The 20,786-nt window shown below is 38.7% G+C and overlaps 1 protein-coding gene across 1 annotated transcript in view; it reads left to right on the plus strand.

Moving 5' to 3' along the window:
• Window positions 1–20,786, plus strand: part of cubn (cubilin (intrinsic factor-cobalamin receptor)) — a 110,103-nt gene that overhangs the window by 19,915 nt on the left and 69,402 nt on the right. Inside the window, 11 exon segments of the mRNA XM_042510417.1 lie at window positions 60–294; window positions 2,160–2,341; window positions 3,890–4,052; window positions 7,098–7,288; window positions 10,125–10,281; window positions 11,660–11,835; window positions 12,972–13,137; window positions 14,098–14,323; window positions 16,256–16,386; window positions 17,781–17,970; window positions 18,939–19,099. Coding sequence (XP_042366351.1) covers window positions 60–294; window positions 2,160–2,341; window positions 3,890–4,052; window positions 7,098–7,288; window positions 10,125–10,281; window positions 11,660–11,835; window positions 12,972–13,137; window positions 14,098–14,323; window positions 16,256–16,386; window positions 17,781–17,970; window positions 18,939–19,099 — 1,978 coding nt within the window.

Below are 20,786 nucleotides of genomic sequence, written 5' to 3' on the forward strand. Positions count from 1 at the left end.
TGTGAGGATAGCCTGCTGAAAGATGAGATGCCTTGAATTGTGTGTTCTCTCCTCTTTAGATCCTGCGTATTACCTTTCCTTTCTTTGACCTGGAGAGCAGCACCAACTGCAACTTTGACTTCCTTCAGATTCATGATGGGGATAGTCCTTCGGCTCATATGATTGGAAAATACTGTGGCCAAAACAACCCACCGGAGCTCTACAGCTCCCACAATTCCTTATATTTCTGGTTTCGCTCCGACCATATCATCAGTAAAGGTGGCTTCTCAGTGGCTTGGCAGTCTCAGGATCCAGGTTGGACTGTTTTTTCTCTTTTGGTTTCGATAATAAGTAATAATTAAAAAGAAGGTGATTTAGTACTAAGTTTTGATTAAGTTTAAATAAACACACACTTTATTGGTTGAGAGGTTAACTGCTTTCACGCAAATATTGGGAGGAGAAAGTGGCAGCCACAACTATCATGAGACACAGGAGATACAAGAAGCTGTGACTAACATTAAACAAATCAAAAAAGAAAAAATAGGCAAAGAGATCATGATGCAATGCATTCTGGACATACTTTAGGAGACACCACTCCAAGGGAGACATAAATCCAGTGCTATAGGTGGCAGTATACACCTAAAAGTTGGTATTGCAATCCACCAAAAAACACAGTGAAAAAGTCCAAGAGAAAGTGCAGCATACCCTACTGAGAAAAGCTGAAGAAATAAGCAAAAGAGCACTGCTTAGGAAAATGAAATGAATTTAACGGCCTGATTATTATTCCAGCGTACAATCCAGCGCAGATCCAAGTGCAGAAATCATCCTATGACAGGGTTCAGGTGTGATTCATAAAATATTATTGTCTTGCTGAGCACAGCGTAAGAATGACCGTCTGTAGATACGTGTCTGTTGAAAACTATGGTCATTTACATATATTGCCCCGATATATTCCAGATTCAGAGGCCTCGCCCTGAGAGTTTACAATGTGGAGAGGTGAATACGGCCAACATCCACATTGATAAATTTTTGTGCGAAATGACTGTACACATGAGTTTTTTGTCGCACTTTCATTTGATAAATGAGGGCCAAGGGTGATTTTAAAGAGCGTGTTTTCATAATTTGTTTGTGGAATAACTCCAGAGCAGTTCAGAAATTATAAATCTCTTCAGTCCAGCCTTCAATGTACAAATGAATGGATGTAGCACCAGCAGATTTTTAGAGTAAGTGACCAGAAAACAGTCATTCGTGGTGATTACCCTAAGTTGTAAACATGAAGGTACTTTGATTGTTTGGGGTTTTTTTTAAACATTCCTTTTATACTAGTAACTAACAAAGATATATAATGGCAATGGCCCTGTAGTGGAGTTAAGAACAACTACATCACATGAAAATGTTGCTGAAGGTGATGTTTGCTTGTCCGCTACCCATGATGTAATGCAATGCCTCTTTGTTAAGTCAGTGACCTGAGATCCATTGTTTTGCCTCCAAGCTGGAAAGTTAAAATCCTCCATTAGTGATCCATTTTCCACGCCAAGAACAGTTATGGCAGTTGATAATGCAACAAATGTTCAGGTTCAGGCTCAGGTCACTTTATTTGTACCTGTAGGTAGATTTGTTTTGCAATAAAAAGAGGAGGCATCCATCCAAACATAATTCAAAATTACTGCACACACTGATGAAAGGCGAATCAATAAACTGTGACAAAAAGTGTTCAGATGCTTGACTATCATGAAAAGATTGGGAGAAGGCAAGGTCACCATTCCACTGTGCTTTCAAACTGGATAAATTGAATAACTAGATTAACAAAACCCCATTGTCTGCTGGAACTTGGTCTCTACACTAGCTTCAATGTTCCAAAAGTCCTACAATGCCGCTCACTACTGCTGACGTCATAGTCCTGTTCTATATATACAGCCTACACCTCTTTCCCACACATAGACCTTAAACATCACAAATCAACACTAAAGAATGATTAATATTACAGTTATTATCATTATTATTCGTAGCTCATTGGCTTTTACCACTGAGCCATGAAAGTCTTATAATATGAAGAATGAAAATGCTGGAGAGCAACTGTCCATGAACTGCTTCAAAGTGGTAGTGGTCAAGCTCCCAGAGGGTTTTGAAGGCCAAAGTATGAAGCAATCATTCTTTGACCCTGAAATCTCCTCTCTTAGTATGTGGAGGCGAACTAACTGCCCCCTATGGCAACATCAACTCACCTGGTTACCCTGGAGACTACCCACCTAACCGAGACTGCTATTGGACAGTGACAGTGGCGCCTGGCTTGCTCATTACCTTTGCATTTGGGACTCTCAGTCTGGAGCAACACCCCAACTGCAACTATGACTTCCTAGAGGTGAGAAATGCTTGATTAGATCAAATCAATAAACAAAACCATCACAGAGAACTCAATAGACTTAGTCAACCTGAAGACAGTTGAGCTGGCATTCTGTACATTTACACATGCAGTTAAGTAGAGCTATGGTTAAAGCTTGATTAGGCCATTTATTTGGACTGCTGTCCTTGTTGCAGTATATAAGCACCTGAGGAGAACCTATTTATTGACAAAAATATGTCCCACTCCACCATGGTAAGAGGTTATATGCCCCCTTTCAGCTAGCTGCTTTTTTTCCAGCTTTATTTAACAAAAGATATGTACAAAATAAGTCAGACAAACAAGAACACAAACACATGAGAGCACTTTAAAAAAAATGACATTCTACACAGAAGATAATAAATATTAATAAATATAATATCAATGCATGCGCCAATAAAGATGTTTGAGATGTTATTAAAATTAAAAAAAAGATAAACTATAATGACATGGAAGGTAACAAAAATAATGCATATTCACATTATATTAGGGGTTTAACTGAATATTTTTTTTGTAGTAATCTAAAAATGTGTTGCTTTTTTGTTATTTATGGCAAGGGTTGAATTAAAATCAATCAAAAAATATTAAAAGAGGCTTTTGAGCCTAAACATTTTTCCTGCCCACAGAAAGAACAAGAGTTTTCAACATCTGTATACCTGGGAATTATAGAATTTACTGGATAAATGTTATGCAACATTTTGAAATTAATTCTTTGACTTTGTTAGGAATACAAAATTTATAAGTTAAAAGCTATGTTCTTTGCCAGTTAATCCCTTTCAAATGTGAGTTCCCAAAACATTTTCCTCTTGGGGTGATGTTTTTATTGGACCTTCTTCCAGTTGACCTGTTACATCACATATCAACAAGTTAGCAAGCAGCAAAAAGGTTGCATGACGAACGGTGAAAACATGGATAACTTAGCACCTTACATATGTACTTGTTTTGTTTTCTTCCTTTCTTCTTCTTCTTTTGTTTTTCCTGGTTTTCTGCTACAAATTAAAAATGATTGACATCTGGGTTAAAGTCTTGTGCGGGGACCACGGAGGGTGCACAGAACGCCTGGGCCAGTTCAGATCCACCTGAGTCACTTACATGAAAGAGTAAATCGAACCCCAATGGCATTATCTAGGTGTGTTACTCCGACTTTGGGAAATTCGACTTAACATGATTTGAGACAGACAAACATGTTTACATGTATTTTAAAAGTCAAACACAATTATTCAGCTTTTCTAATATCATGTACATGTACTGATCGACAGATTGTGTGGGTCGAATTAAAAAACAGCACTTCTTATGCAAAACTACCCAAGGTGACCCAATTTAATTTAAGGGTAGGTTATGTATGTAATTTGCTTACCTGGTCACCTACACAAAGCAGCTGGCTTAGTGCTAAACCCCAAGAACATTAATACTGGTACAGCTGTTATGTTGTCAGGTTTGTGCATTGTGTTTCGCTTGTGCAAAAAGTTTACAGTATAGTATAGGCAACTTCTTCCAATTGTTCCTGTGTTTATTGTCTTGTGATTGTAGATCAGGGATGGTCTTCTACCTGAAGACCCAGTTCTGGGAAAGTACTGCAGTACTGCATCACCTGCTCCCCTGCAGACCACTGGTCCAGCTGCCTGGATCCACTTCCACTCTGACTTTAGTGTTTCTGACAGAGGCTTCCACATCACATACACAACATCACCAAGTAAGGCAATATCATATATATGCAACAGTCTCAGATTACATTTATTTAAAGATTCTTGACCTTTGGAACAGAATGATAGGACAGGGTAACATTAACTTGCTATCAGTTCTTTAACAAATGTCTCAAGTGTTTTCAGTTGTCCCAGTGTTAGATTATACATCTTTATACAACTATTTATAACTCTGTATCTACCTACAGTAAAGTCCTTGCTTTATGCAAGTTGTGTTGGACAGGTAGTAACCGTAGACCTCTTGTCCTTGGATACATGAGCTGGAGCAGTGCCAGCAAGTTTAGAACAACACATTCTTGATGATGGCACGCAGTGAAGTTACCTGCATGGTTTCTGACTCTGGAGGTGTATAATTCCTGGATGGAGGGGCAGGGTGCCATCACTCTTTCTGTCTGTAGTCCAGACTGTATGTTGTGGACTGTTATGTCATGTATGGTAGCTGATCAAACCACACAGTGATGTACAGAAAACAGACAGAATGATTGCAGAGTAGAACTGGATTAGCAGCCCTTGAAGCAGGTTGAATGTCCTGAGCTGGAACAGGAAGTTTATCCTTTGCTGGGCCCTTTTCTTTTTGATGGTATTGATGTTATATGTCAACTGCCCAGTACTGTGAGGGGGGCATTATGGCAGGGACTGTCATCTCCATTTCTTTATACTGAGACAATCATTTAAACATTATATGATGTGTCACTCCCTCTGCTTTGCAAACATTTGCTCCAAATAAATGAATAGATTGAAATGTGCTCACGCAGGATGTATGTAATCACTGTCATATCAGTGATTACATACAAAAGTGCAGTGAAATTGAAATATGACAATTTAGTTGTTTTCTCAGACTGCACTCTGGTGGTGTGTCTGCATTTTGCATGCCACCATTTGTGCTTAGCTGAGTATGAACACATGGTAAAATACGTGACCAGAGGTTAAGGCTTGGAACAAATTCAGACAGTCTAGTTTTAGACTAATTCAACTTTGAGAGATTAGCAGAGACAAAGTTTCCAAGTAGAAAAAGCTTTTTATTAAATATACAAGCCATGAACACAACATAAAGTGACCAAAAATACCAACAGGAGGAGCTGCAATCCGTACATAAAGATGAGGTGCTGTGTGAGCCAGGGGGGAGGGACACTGTCTACCAAGCGAGGGGGAAATTTAAGGAAAACCCACTCAAGCTAATGTAAAATAGAGGTGGAGTGATGTTGCACGCACAGACACAAAAACTCAAGAAAAGTTGCAAAGTGCAAACACAGAAAGCAACACTCAACAGTGCAATGAGAGTGGATATGGAGTTTGGCCCTGGCTATAACAGGCCCACACTCTGCCCCCTTTAGTCAGGTTTCAAACTAAAACACAGAAAACAATATTGAAATGGGCAGGTGAGAAATTGAAACACCTCCTCTACTGCTGAGAAAATTCACTTTTAAAAACTAACACAGAGATAACATACATAAAAATTAACCCCAAGGCAAAACAGCAGTTAGAAAATTGGTTAAGGCAGCTTTCATTCAGGGTAGGAACAGGCACTTCTTTAACATCAGTATTAAAAACTCAGGGAGGTGTACTGACCATCAAGTGAAAATCTGTCCACAGGAATGAGGGGCAGTGTCTGTGCAGTCTGAGGGGCCGTTTACATGGCAGTGGCTAGTTTTGTTGCAGTTTGGCCTTTAATTCACACAACAACAGCGATTCGGGGGCCTGAAAATGCAAACTTTTGAATCCATGTTTCAGAGTGTAATCTTTTTAACACACCACCACTTCTGTCGCCTTGTAAATAAGGCATGCCCATAGTGTTCTTCTGTGGTGTGTAATGACAAAGTTACACCTCCAACTACTGGCCTGGCATGCATACTACAGCATTACAAGTATGTACACAAAGATCTTTCTCACAATGCTGATTTTCTTCAGGATCCTTCACCTTTCATCAAACTTCTGACTTATTTCCACACTGTTCCTAAAATGTAATTTATGTCATGTATTTGTTCTTAAATTATACACACACACACACACACACACACACACACACATATATATTTCAGATGTGTGATTGACCAGCATCTTTTTCTACCCTGCGTAGCTTTAGGGTGAGGGTTATGCTCACACCTGCTGGTTTGGCATGCTTTTTATATATAATTGCCTCTTCATTTGGAAAGAGATTTTTTTTTTTTGATAACAGTGCTTGTGTAGATGGGACTTTGACAGAATGACAGAGGGAAATGTCCTGTTTTTAAAAACAGCTTTGCAGCTGTGGACTAGGCCTTTGTCTGGCTGTCCTCATGCAGGGTAGCGTTCCTAGTAGGCAGAAGGATAATAGTCCTGATTCCAGAAAGACAGAGAGTTTAGAACCTGTAGTGGGATAGCAGCTCTGCTATCTTATATTTTATAACCTGTTGATGTTGCAGCATAATAAACGTTGAGAAACATTCATGTTAAAATAATTTTGAAATAAACTTGCAAAATTACTTTGCAGAAATTAGTAAACTTACAAAATTATTTATTATTTAAAAAAAATAGATTTCCAGGGGAACAAAAGGAAATAACAAAGGGAAAACACTATTTATTATCACAATAATTACATATTTAAGAATATTTTTACAGAATTGTTGTGTTTTTTACGCACTTTACCAAGTTTTGTTTGCCTCACTTTATTTTTAAACATTTTCTCTTTCTTTTTTATTTATTTATTTAATTTTTTTACCCTTTTGGAAAATAATTAAGCCAATATGCTCAGGTTTCAAAGGGTTAAAGCCCTATTTTAATTTATTGCCTTAGGTTGGTGAGCCTCTGGGCCCAAAAGTCATCAGCGTTTTTGGAACCCGTTATACTTTCTTGCAAGTGTAGTTTTATTTGCATCATAAAGGATTGCCACTACCGTCCTGGCATCTGGACTTCTGTCAGAAAAGTCACAATGAATATGAGTGCGTGATTTTTAAAAAAATTTTTTTTTTTTTTTTTTTGGAACAGTGTCAATGCCCTACTTTATATACTGAGCAACACAGGTACCAGAACTCCTTACCCTATGTGTTGTGTTTCAGGTGATCCTGGTTGTGGTGGCACCTTCACTGACAGTGAGGGCATCATCATCTCTCCAAACTGGCCCAACAACTATGCTCACAACCGCCAGTGTATCTATCTGATCCGGTTGCCAGCTGGTGAGAAGGTTTCCCTCAACTTCACTCACATGAACCTGGAGAGTCACAGCGGCTGCATGTTTGACTATGTGGAGGTAAGATTGATTATGACACATAAACATATTTCCTGATTAATTTCTCAACGCTTAAAGTACTGATAAATACTTTAAAATACAAATACATTTAGACACTATTTGTTTTGTCAAATATGGTTTTGAAACATAATTGTTTCATTGATCTTATAATGGCAGTCTTTTCTTCCAGTCCAACAGGAGTTCCTGTTTTTAGGTTCATGCAAATAAAATCCAAGGTTAGGTTAGGGAAGAGTTTTACTGTTTAAATATTTATTCAAGTCTACAAATGATGTGCAACACATCCCAACTTGTGCTTCAAGTCAGCTATGACTTTGTAATATTCTATTTAGACCCATGTCTTTCCCCAACTGACAGAAGGTCTCCTGCTGGAGCTGCAGGAGCAGGTTTTGTAGCAGTGGAAAATAGTCTGCAGATCCATTTCAAATGAAAGGGGTTGAAAATTAAGTTATTAGATTAATTTTAGCCAACAAAAACACAAGGGCATTTTAATGTAGACCACGTCTGAAAATGACATTGATTTTTGTCGTGTACTTTTTATTTCTTCTGAACATTTTGAGGCTACAGCTGTCAACATCTTTGACATGTACAGTTACCATGGTTACAGGATCTCTCACAGGGGTATTGGAAAAGACATTGTTTACTTGTTCTCTCTCTCTCTCTCTCACACACACACACACACACACGCACACACAAAAAGCTCTGCTCTGCAGTGATAAAACAGACTGACTTTGATGATGACTGAGATGCTGGATTCTCAGTTGTTCAATAAGACACTGTTTGGGTTTAGCTTGAGAAGAGAAGCTGAAATGTTGGCAAACGTAGTGATATCTTTTTGGTGAAGGTCTAGACAAGGAAGATTTAGATGGCTGACAACCATTGTGGAATTTTCTCATTCGTACTGAAAGCAACATGATAGATAGCCAACTGAAAGTATAAAATCCCAGCCAACATTGTACACGCATGAGTTTTATCCAAACCATGATCTTTTTCTAATCCTAACCAAGAAAGAGCTTTTCAGCAAAAAGCCCTGAAGGAAAACATTTGCTAACAAACTGATGCTACAATCATGAATGGTTGTCTTGTTGAGTAACACAATTTTGTTCAATAAGCCTGCAAAAACACATGACCAAGAATATTGGCCTTTCAAACTGAGAGTGCATATTGTCCTACGGGGGCTTTCCTGGAGTCAAATGTACACAGAAAAGCTTGGGGATGCTTTTATTTTGTAGCCAGCAAGGTGACAAAAACAGAAATAACCAATATTGACAACTTGGATTATTTTTTAGGAAAAACCCTTTGGTTTTTTGGATTATGGAGCTGCACTTGTATAGGGCTTTTCTAGTCTTCTGACTAGTCAAAGTGCTCTCACACTTACATGTCACATTCACACACTGGTGGCTGAGTCTACCATACAAGCTGCTACCTGCTATTCAGTAACCATTCACTCACACACCAATGGCGCAGCATCGGGAGGTTCAAAATCCCGCCCAAGGATACTTTGACATGCTGACTAGAGGATTGAACCACTGAACTTCTGATTAGTGGATGGCCCGCTCTTCTCCTTGGCCACAGCCACCCAAATCAATCGAAAGACCTTACAGAGGGAATGTAAATAATCAAGAAATTAGCAAATATTCAGACTTTAGGAATGCTTCAGAGATAGAAAGTTACCACCTTTTTCATCTCTTTTGTTCGCCAAACATGTTCTCATTCAAGTAGTAACATTTTGCCATTTGTCAGTGACTTCCGTGTCTATATATTACTCTCTAGGTATCCATTTACATCTACTGTTGACACCCTGAGATGGGGCTAATATGATGTTAAGAAAAGTACATGGTGGGATTACATTGTATGTGGTTATGATTAGGCAACAAATGCACATGGCAACCAACATCAGGATGTCAACAAACACACATGTTGGCATGGATGGTTAGGATTAGGGAAAAAACGCACCTAATTAGGTGTAAAGAGAAAACATCACATTCAAGCAGAAAGTGAACACTTGACTACCGCATGAAAGACCTTCATACTCCTGTTATTACCAGCAGCCTTTCAACTGGTGACAAGTTTCATCCAGCCACAGTCTTAGCTGACACCAACTGTCTGTTTATCATGCAGCAGGTGCTGTCCGTCTCAGCTGACACCATCTGGCAGTGCATTATGTGGACACAAAAGGAGACTTTTGGTGTTGGGATCTCGTGGAAGTATTTGACAACTTTGGAATGAGAATGGGCCACGCCAGTGCACCTGAAAGACTTATACTTTAATGGTCATGGCTTACATACAATGACCTGAGAGATTGAATTGAGGAGAATCAAACTTAACTAGCGATGTGCAGCATTTCCATATTGAGAAAAGTTTAAACGGTTATATTTTGATGCATGATGGTAAGTCCCTTAGAACTAATCTTAGCTCAAGCAAGTTGCTTGCAACCTCATGGGATTTAAGAAGTTTTGATTTTCTGAAAGTTGAGACTTTGTTTCTTTAAAATCAGATGAAAACCTAGTCTACTGGACCTTGCCTTGATAATATCAGCCTTCCATTCATTATTTCAGGGAGACATAGAGGGAGGGAGAATGGCGCTGAATAGGAGCAGAGTGCGCGTTACAAGCTTCTGAATTTGGCAAAGAGTTAACAGTCAAACACACCCCCAAGTGACCAAGATGTTGACATGAATCCACTTTTATCTAGTAGAATCTAGTCTATCTAGTCATTTGGTCATCCAAATGATTTTGATAGAACAGGCCACAAATATCGTTTCATAGTCTTTGCTGATGAAATGAACACTGCCTCTGACCCTCTTACCTTTCCTGTTCTTCTGCCCCTCTCTTTCAAGGTTCGTGATGGCAGAATGGAGACTGACCCTCTGATAGGGCGGTACTGTGGGATATCCCTGCCAGCTCCCATTCTTTCATCTTCCAACTCGCTATGGATTCGTTTCAGGTCCGACGGCTCAGTGAGCAGGGCTGGTTTCCGGGCTGTCTACACAGTTGGTGAGATTGGCATTGTGTTTGTTTGTTCTGTTATATGTTTGAAGAAAATAGCAAGCCCCTTTGGCTGCACCTGTTGGGGCTGTGGGATAAAGATGCCAGTGGGGGATGGTTGTGATCACTGTGTACATTGCTAAAGTCTGTACTGTGCATGCTTGGCCAGTCAGGACCTGCAAGCTAGAGTAAAAAGGCCAGGGCGTCTGCATGTTCTTTGAAATATCCAGTCCCTCTTACTGCACGGCTGTAGCAGGCTAAGCTGCAGAGGGTAGAGACTTGGAATGACCAAGAGGGATCTCAGTCTCCAGGTGTGGCTGTTAGGAAATGGTTGGCATGGCCTCTTCAGAGTCTGGAGAAAGCCCCATATGCAAGTGTAACACCTTCTCATTCCAAGTCGTCTCATATTGCTGCTTTGACAGTGGACTTCCATGTCTATATATTATGCTCTAGGTATTCACTTGCACCTGCTGCTGAAATTCTGGGGTGCAGCAACAAACACTGGCATGTCAACGAAAGCACATGTTTAGGATTAGACAAGGAGCGGTTGGGTTTAGAAAACAAACCCATCATGGTTTGGCTCTACATTCATACAGGAAGTAAACAGTAGACTCTCTGGTGAAAGTCCAGGGTTTGTTGGACCCATCCACCATTCTGCCTGCTCGTCTTATAGGGAGTCTTGAGATTCTTATATAACATTGTTACTGGCAGCGTTTCAATCTGATGCTTCCCAGCGTATCACATGGCCATCACAGATTCCATTCAGTAGCTTTATGAACCGACTCTACCACCCGTCTGTATATCATACGGCCTCACTGAGTGCTATCAGGCAGTGTATCATATGCTAAAATCAATGACAAAGCGCTGGTATTTGACGACTTTGGAATGAAAACGGGCTGGCTAACCAGCACCCCACCTTCACCATAGTAGTGGTGGAGGAGCTGGTTCTGGTGCACTCTAAGGAAAAAAAGTGTATATTTCAGATGTTGTCTAGTTTCAGATGTTGTCTAGTATCACTTTTCATTTATTCAATGAAAATAATCCATACATTGCAAGGCACATTAGCCAGAAGTGTGAGAAAATGTGTCCCTGATCAAAAGTGAGAGGAAGGAGAGATCTGACACTTTTGGTGAAGATTATCTTGAGAAGGACAGAAAGTCAAAGTCAAATGACAGTGTTGCAGAACCAAGACTGGTTATTCAGGAGTCGTTTTCAGGCAAACACACATTCAGTCTTTAGTGTTTGTTACAGACAGGTAATGTTTGACAGGAAAAGGAAGGAGCACCAGGAACTTATGATGAAGGAATCATCAGGCAAATATCTAAATCCATACAAAAGTTGAAGCTCCTTATGCCACTGACTGAGCATTAACCCTTTCTCTCCCCAGGTTGTGGAGGCACTTTGTCTGGGACAGGACAGATCCGCTCTCCCTACCACCCCAATGCCTATCCCCACAACAAGGTCTGTGTGTGGGTCATTAACCAGCCCCAGGGCTATGTGGTCACCCTCGACTTCCTGTCATTTGACGTTGAGGGAGGCTCCTGCCGCTATGACTTTGTTGAGGTAAACACACATTATATTCATGAAATCAATTGTGGATCTAAATATTTTCATAAGTTTTTACTTTCAAATTTAATACAGAATAACAGCAACACCATTCCTCTTCATCTTTTTCTCCCCCTCATTTATTTTATTTTATTTTTACAGTGAGGATGGTTGTGATTATAAAACTAAGAAAAATGAAAATGAAAAAAAAATGTGATCAATAAAAAAGGCAACATTGGTACTCTCTTTGTTATAATAATAATAATAATAATGATAATAATAATAATAATTAATAATAAAAGAATATAATAATTATTATAATCTACTATTATTATTTGTAGTATTATTATTATTATTATTATCATTATTATTATTATTATAAAACATAAATGCACATATATACTGTTCTGTCAAGTCCTTGTAGTGTACCAGTTGAATAAAAAACAAGCCTGGAAAGATGGTCTAATGTAGTTTTTTACATGTTGAACTTTATTGACCAAAGTAAGAGAAATTAAATAAACTGAAAGCAAAGCAAAACAATACATTGATTTGTGCCCCAATGACATATTTAAATAATAACATAAATAGGAACTCTAAATTATGAGACAGTTTGACAAAAATAAATTCAGTTCATAATTTGTTGCCCAGTCGACTGGAGTTTACCTCGCTTTAAACTCTCCCCCTTTACTTATATTTTCTCCTTGCTTGTGTTTGTCTTAACATTACTTAAGTGTTTTCCTTTTAGTCAGGGTCCGTCTTTTTCCTGCCTGTGTACTGTTTCTTCAAAATAAATACGTTTGTTTTAACAGGAGATAAATAAGTAAAAGCAACATATAAACAGTAAAAATGCTAATTTAACAACTTAACTACTGAATACTGAGGCCATCACGGTCCTCTTGCATAGAAATCCATACCCCAATGTCCTTGTCTCCGCTGTTATAATCACCACAGGTGGAGAGTAACTAAGTACTGCTGTATTTGTACTTCTCACTCTCACATATGTCACACATTTGTCACATTTTGTGTTATGTTACTGAAAAGTAATAATGAAAATGTGATTTTTTTTATATGTATGGTCTTTGGGTAGATTATTGATGACTGAAGAGGAGGATAGTGGATCAGTTGTTATGGTGCATGTTTCCTCTGTCCTCCAGGTCAGGGATGGCTCATCATCTAGCTCTCCTCTGCTGGGGACATTTTGTGGAGCTAACAGTCCCCCTAGGCTGCAGTCCACCCAGAGATCCATGTACATCCGCTTCAAGACCGACTCCTCTGTCACCAACAATGGCTTTGAGGCAGCCTATGGATCTGCCTTGGAGGGTGAGAGAAATACTTATTTTTGGAAAAGATAAGACACTCCGGCTGCCAGAAAAAAGAAAAAAAAAACAGTCTTGTTGTCAGTCTTGTATATCACACTTGTACCTTTCAGCCTTTTGCTTTTCGAGTTAGTTTATGTAGTTTGATTTTCTCTGTTTTTTTTTTTTTTTTGTTGTTGTTTTTTGTTGTCCTGATAAGTAGCATTTTTCGACTAGTCTGTTTCAAGGTATTCAGGTTTCCGCTTGATGATTTCTCCCTTTTATTTATTTTGAATATTCATTATGATAACATTTTACAACCTGTATTGTAGCAAGAAAATATAAATCAGCAAGAAAAACAACAAAAATAACCAAGTGATCGACAGAGGACACCGTAGCACACATCCTCCACACCAGCTGATTTCACCTGGAAAAGAAAGGGAGCTTTGTGAGACTGCTGTTCATTGACTTCAGTTCAGTGTTTAACACCATAGTTCCCTCCAGGCTGGTCACAAAGCTCAAGGAGCTCCTGACAGGCGGCACCCACGTGGTGAGAGTGGGCAGATACACTCTTCCACCCTAAAATTATCACAAAACAGAAAGTGTGAGGAAAAGTTGCTGATTGTTGTTGTGATGCAGCACTGGTACGCATGATCTAAAGTGGGCTGTTTGGGTGTAATCAGTTCAGAGACTGTCTCTCATTTTTGGGGGAAAGGCAGTTAAAATTCAAAACTGTGACAAAAAACTACAGATGTTCAACAGGAAAGTCAAGTATGGAGTATCTGTGGTAAATAAGCTTGTGATACACTGTGAGTGTGAGTGTCTCAGGGCTGTGTTCTGGGCTGTGTGCTTCATGCCATTAGAGCTATAATCTACAAATATAATATGTATCTACATGTCAGTGGTTGCGTCAGTGATCCTCACTAATCACTACTAGTCACTAATCTCAAAGCCTGACCAGTTGTCCCTTTCTGTCCTGTGTCAGGCTGTGGTGATACCATGACAACTCCCACAGGCACCATCACAAGCCCTGGCCACCCCAACAACTACCCCCACGGTGCCAACTGCACCTGGTACATCAACGTTGCCCCTGGCAACCTGGTGCGGCTATCATTTGACTCCTTCAACCTGGAGTACCACATCAACTGTAACTATGATTACCTGGAGGTGTATGACAACGGCACTGTGCAGACTGGAACCAAGATTGGAAGGTAACCTTTATGTATCTAATTAATTAATTAATTGATCACAGAATTTTAACAATTAATCCCAATTAATCACATTTTATGAACAGATACAAACTCCATATTGACAAGGTGAAGCAATTCTTACCAGACTGTGTTGATTCGGAATCAAATGACAGCAAAAAAAAAAAAAAAATGCAAAGGAGTAGCATGAAGTGGGCATGTTTGTAAATCGGAGAGTCATGGGTACCCAGAGAGCCCATTTACATTCAAATGTCTTCAGGTCAAAGGTCAAGGGACCCCTGTGAAATGGCATTGTGTTTTTCCATTGCCAAATTTTTAATAAGAATACTAATAATAATAAGAATAACAATGATGACGATGATAATAATAACAACAACAACAATGATGACGATGATAATAATAACAACAACAACAATAATAATAATAATAATAATAATAATAATAATAATAATATGTTTAATTGAATCTTAAAATAAAAAAAAATGTGTTATGTACAGATCGTAATCGCAGCATGATTAATAAATTGATGCTGACAGCGCGTAAATATGAAATATTTAGAAAACATTTATTTATTTAGTTTATTTATCATAGATGCTACAATTATTTGGGCACTGGGTATCAGCTCAACTCAACTTAAGTTATTATAGCTCACTTTATTATACCTTTTAACTTATCTATAGCACCTTTTATACAAACATGCAACCCAAAGTGCTTCACATGGCAAAATTGGTATGACGCAGACACAATTTAAATGGTAACACAAACAACTATATATATTACATTTCACAAGACTAGAAAATAACAACAAGACAATAAAATAATAAACAAACAAACAAGCAGATAATTAAAAGTCTATACAATAATAAAATAAGTAAAATAGAATAAAAATAAGCAGCAGGGATAAAATAAAGTAAAAAAACAATAATAAACCAATGTTAATCCAAGGTAAAAAAAAAAAATCAAAATAAAAAGTTGATAGATTATTGAAAGAATGACAGAATAAGAATTGAAAAAGATTCACTTTTTTTAAAAAAAAAAACATTTTTATTCCCACTGTGCACTGTGCAGTCACACAGCATTTACAGCCGAGGTTACACTGCCATCTGATGGAGACACCAACACACTACAAAGCAGTTCAACTGGTACACACTGTAACACAACTACATTAGACAAAACACAAATAAACCATCAGTATCAGTCATGTATCCGCCAATGAGGCTCATAGATGATCAGCAACTGAAATGATCAGAGCATTTCTATATAAACATACACTAATCGGGCATTTTATTAGGTACACCTTGCTAGTACTGGATCAGATCCCCTTTTGCCTTCAGAACTGTCTTGATTCTTCATGGCATATATTCAACAAGGAAACATTTCTCAGAAATTTTGTCAATCTCCCGTTCCACTACATCCCAAAGGTGCTCTATTGGATTGAGCTCTAGTGACTGTGGAGGCCATTTGATTACAGTCAGCTTATTGTCATGATCAAGGGACTGGTTTGAGATAATATGAGCTTTGTGATATGGCGCGTCAGTAGCTATCTGAGGATGAGTACATTGAGGTCATAAACGCATGGACATGGTCAGCAACAATACTCTGGTAGGCTGTGGTGTTCAACTGATGCCCAGTTGGTACTCAGAGGGCCAAAGTGTGCCACATCTCCCACACACCATTATACCACCACCAGTCTGAATCATTGATACAAGGCAGGATGAATTGATCCAGCTGTTAATTACACCAAATTCTGACTTTGCAATCCGAACGCCTCTGCAGAAATTGAGACTCATCTGACTAGGCAAAGTTTCTCCAATCTTCTGTTGTCCAGTTTTGGTAAACCTGTGAACAGGTGTACCTAATGAAGTGGCCGGTGACAGTTGCATTGTATTTGTTGCACTTGGTAAATGAAGATATGTTGGTGCTTTGTGTGTACAGGTACTGTGGGCGCTCAATTCCTCCAGTCATCACCAGCACTGACAGACTGCTCACCCTGCTGTTTGTCACTGACTCCAGTTTAGTCACCGAGGGATTCTCTGCCAGATATGTCTCCATCAATGCCACCTCAGGTACAGAAAACTTTAGTCAGGAAGTCCTTTTTTCTGTTAACTCATTAATGTCCTTAGTGGAAGTTCATTTAAACTACGAGCTGACCTAAAAACATATCAGTTGGAATTTTTCAAATCAATCAAAATGTGAGGCTACAGTACCTGTTTTTTGTAACATACTTTTTGTAGTATCTGTTCACAAGGGTTTTTTTTTTTGTTTTTTGATTTCCCATGAAAACACATCCAAAACAATAAGTTAGGAGTATCAGATCTTAATAATTTTTATACACACATTGTCCAGAACTATGGAAGCCCCCGAGGGGCAGGAATAAAAACTATTTTTTTGGGGCAAGAAATAAGGCTAATTTTTCTATCAGTTTCTTTTTGTAATACTCATTTTGACCACGAGAGGCTGTGGTGCACCACCAGGGGACTTTTCATTTCTCTCTGCACTCTAAACACAACATGCATCTCCCATTATTAAAATTCTGATATATGAGCACTTTCATGTTACTTAAAAGTTATGGTCATAGTGGTCACTGTCATTTGCAGCAGTTACAGTACACTGCGTTTGTGATTTCTCGTATTTTATCTTCAAAATGCAAAATCTAACATCAACAGTAGTAGTTACCAGCAGCCTCCAGCAGGGAGCACTGTCAAAATTTTGATGCTAGACTGGATGGGCCAAGTCTAGCATCAAACTTCCCTGTGATATATCAAACATTCAAAAATGAGCTGACAGGCCTGAGTGGTGATTTAGATTTTTTTAGGTAGTGGTGATTCAAGAACCATGCATGTTGTGTTCAGAGTGCAGAGAGAAATGAAAAGTGAATGAAACCCAAAAGTCAGACCCTTGTTGACAAACATCTTAGGTCTTTGAAATGCAGCTGCAGATGCACCAAACATATCAGGTTTGTTCTAGTTTTGTTGGCCTCTGTCAGTCTTGATAAGAGGCACATTCAGAGAGGTAAGATACTGTAGATAGGACAAATTTCAAAAAAGTGTCAGTTTTTGAGCATGAATATGTTAAGAGTTGGTGCTGCACCTGCAACTCCATTTCAAAGACCAAAGATGTTTGCCAACAAACGTCTGACTTTGTGTGTGTGTGTGTGTGTGTGTGTGTGTGAGAGAGAGAGAGAGAGAGAGAGAGTGGGTGAGTAAATGATATTAAGTTTGAGTGGAAGACTGAGTCTAAACAGATATTTTATTCCCATTTAAAACCCCATAGAAATACAATATAAAATGTCTGTATACCATGCACAATGTCACACTGAATTATAATCCATTCATTATCATTTCTAATTAAGTTTTGACAGCACTGACAAGGTTGTGGTTATGGTGGTTTTTAATTAGGATAAAATGAAGACTTTCATCTATGACAAGGCTGTGCTTAAACCTTATCTCTCTCTCCTCAGACTGTAGTGAGACTTTCACCACCTCTACAGGGACCTTCTTTTCACCCAACTACCCAGACTATTACCCCAACAACAGAGACTGCATCTTCAAAATCATTGTACCAGTTAACATGCAGATTCTGCTCAACTTCACCAGCTTTGACCTGGAAGGCTTGCCTCCATCCTGCAGCTCCGACTTTTTGGAGATTAGGTAAAGATGACTTCAAGTTGCAAAGCTTTATTGGGAGGAACACAGGTTTGGATACAAAAACACAACCAAGGGACACAAAGGTTCAACTTGTCAAAGACAAAAAAAGGCAGAAAACCAGCCAGGCAAAGCAACAAAGAAAGGCAGATTTAGACAGGCAGGGATTAGGGAAAAGACAGAAGTCCAAAAGTCAGGCAGAGCATCATGCAGGCAGACAACAGGCAGGCCAGTGAAACACCTACTGAAACACTTACTGAAACACTGATAACAGTCTGACAGGGAGCAGCTGGAAGAGGGCTGCTAGATTTTCTGCAGCGCTGATGAGAGAGGAGGAACAGGTGAGCAGGTGGGTGGCACCAGCATGGTTAGTACTGCAGGGAAAAAAGCAGACCAGGAGAAAATAATGATGTAAATGAAGCAGCTTTTGTGACAGAGACACTGTGAAATTTGATAAATTAATTTTCTTTTTTGAATCTGATAGCCTTTAAAAATAAAACTAAATATGTCTATTAATCTTAGGTTATGTATATCCAACTTACTTAAAATTTAGTTATATATTATTAATTTTATGTTTTAGCAACTTAAATATGACAAGTTTAATGAATCTTTCTAAATGTCAGTAACTTCATTAAACCAACTTTACTGTGCCGTATATACATATTCTTACATATACATATGATCTATTCAAGATCATTTCACTTGTCATTTTTAAGTTGCAACAACTTTACAAAATGAATATTTGAGTGAACTAATGATTAGATATAATGTAAACATAAATTAAGACTATTGGTAATATTTACTTTCCTTTATCAAGGCAGTCAGTTTCCAAGATTGTTTTTTTTTATTTTACAGTATATGTGCCTTAAAGACCAGCCTCCAGGTGCCCAAATGTTATGTGATTTCTAAAGAGAGACACATCTGTCTCTCGTTATTCACCACTTTCATCCTGAATTTTCCCCCATCTTCTGCAGGGATGGAGGCTATGACATATCTCCCTTGATTGGTAAGTTCTGCTCCCAGCAGAGGCCTCCGGTCCTGACATCCCATAGCAATCGTCTCTGGGTTCGATTCCACTCAGACTCCAGCTACACACGTCCTGGATTCATTGCCCACTGGGATGGCACACAGACAGGTGAGTGCTTGGTACTTCCAATTTCAGGCTGATGAGTCATGACCAGCACCACATGGAGAGAATGTGGACTGTGTTCATGTGCACTTCATGGAGAACACTGTCAAATGGTACATCCTCGTGGAAATTTATACTTCATACCATTCTTGTTATATTAAGGTCCAAGTTAATTTAATTTGCACATTTCTGATGATGTTACTTTTTACTACACTGAACACACATAGAGCATCATACTTTGAAACACAGCACTTAAACAGTATACACATGGACATGCCTTATGTTATATTTTGCTTTGATAAACAAGCAACAACCAAACATTCACCGGTCACCCTTCAGGTTGAAGGGATACTTATCCACAGTTCGTGTATTACACACAGCAGATGCCAGTTGGCATTCCCAGTTTGGTGTAACAGGCTGGAATCTGACATGGGAACTAAGCAATCTACTGCTGAGGAGGGATCAGCAACAAAACATATTTTAGCCACCTACAAAAACTCCCGCCTGTTTAAATGTATGCTATATTAAGAGTGTTTTCATTACTTTACCTTTCTCCACTGAGGAAAACAGTCATTTTAACTTTCTGAACACAGGAGCTGCTGCTCTACTACTGCTTTATCAGTTAGCTAGTGTCATTGAAACCGAACCAACCCTTTTAAACACAAAATCATACAATGACAGAAACAAGTTAACTGATCTAGGAAAAGTGAGTTCCTGGTGTAGAATTGGTCCTCACAAATATGTAGTTACTAATGCATACACATACACACACACACACATAGTTGTCTGAGGAGAGGGGATTTCTCTTTGAATTGCCTTTCCAGAGGTTTCTTCCCATGTCCATGAGGTTATTCTGTTGTTCATGGGAAGTTTTTTCTCGTCTTCTAAGAAAGCATGGGCTGGCCAGATGTCTATCAGGCCCAGCCCCCTTTAGCAACACACAGCTATTAATTTCTTCATAAATGTAATTATTATCTCTTAAAAAAATAAATACACAAAAAATGATGTTGTTTTTGACTGTTGATGTTGTTTTGACTGTACTCATGTGTAATATTGAATACTTTGTGATGAACAAAGAACTAATTAGTTCTCGTTTCAGAGGCTTAGCTGACTTTGTCCAAAGCAGTAGATTAATATCCTTCCATGTCAGACTCCAACCTACTTCTTTAAACTGTGGGTCAACCACCACTTACTGCATGTATCACACAGCTCCATCTCAAAAACTCTCAATCATCCCTTTAACGTCAACTCTCGATGTTAGTTTACGTGCTTGGTCAGAGACAGGTCATCAGCTGTGTACCTGAGCAGCTTCATATCATTATGGAGAACGTCAAGAACAGTCTGTTTATTTATTGCGTGGTTGTTATTTTTTAGTAGCACTGCTGACAAAGTACCATTTATCCAGCACTATAAGCTGTGTTTAGCAGTGCTTAACCTGTCTCTCTGTAGCCCTGACCAATCAACAGCTAAAGGAATGTTTCTGATGAATCTCCAGAGGCCCTTTTTCTTACCTTAAACAACAATGAAAAATGTGTTTGCCAGAAAAGCTGACATGATTTTAGGTGGACTTGAGTTTCATATATATTAATATTCTTGTATGAAAGGTGCAATAATGCTGCTCCCTACACCACGTTTTATTTTTTAGGTTTAAATGTAAAAAAGCAGCTTTGTCACTGTGGCTCTTTGTTGTGAA

Source organism: Plectropomus leopardus, chromosome 21, assembly GCF_008729295.1.
Source record: "Plectropomus leopardus isolate mb chromosome 21, YSFRI_Pleo_2.0, whole genome shotgun sequence".
Taxonomy (NCBI): domain Eukaryota; kingdom Metazoa; phylum Chordata; class Actinopteri; order Perciformes; family Serranidae; genus Plectropomus; species Plectropomus leopardus.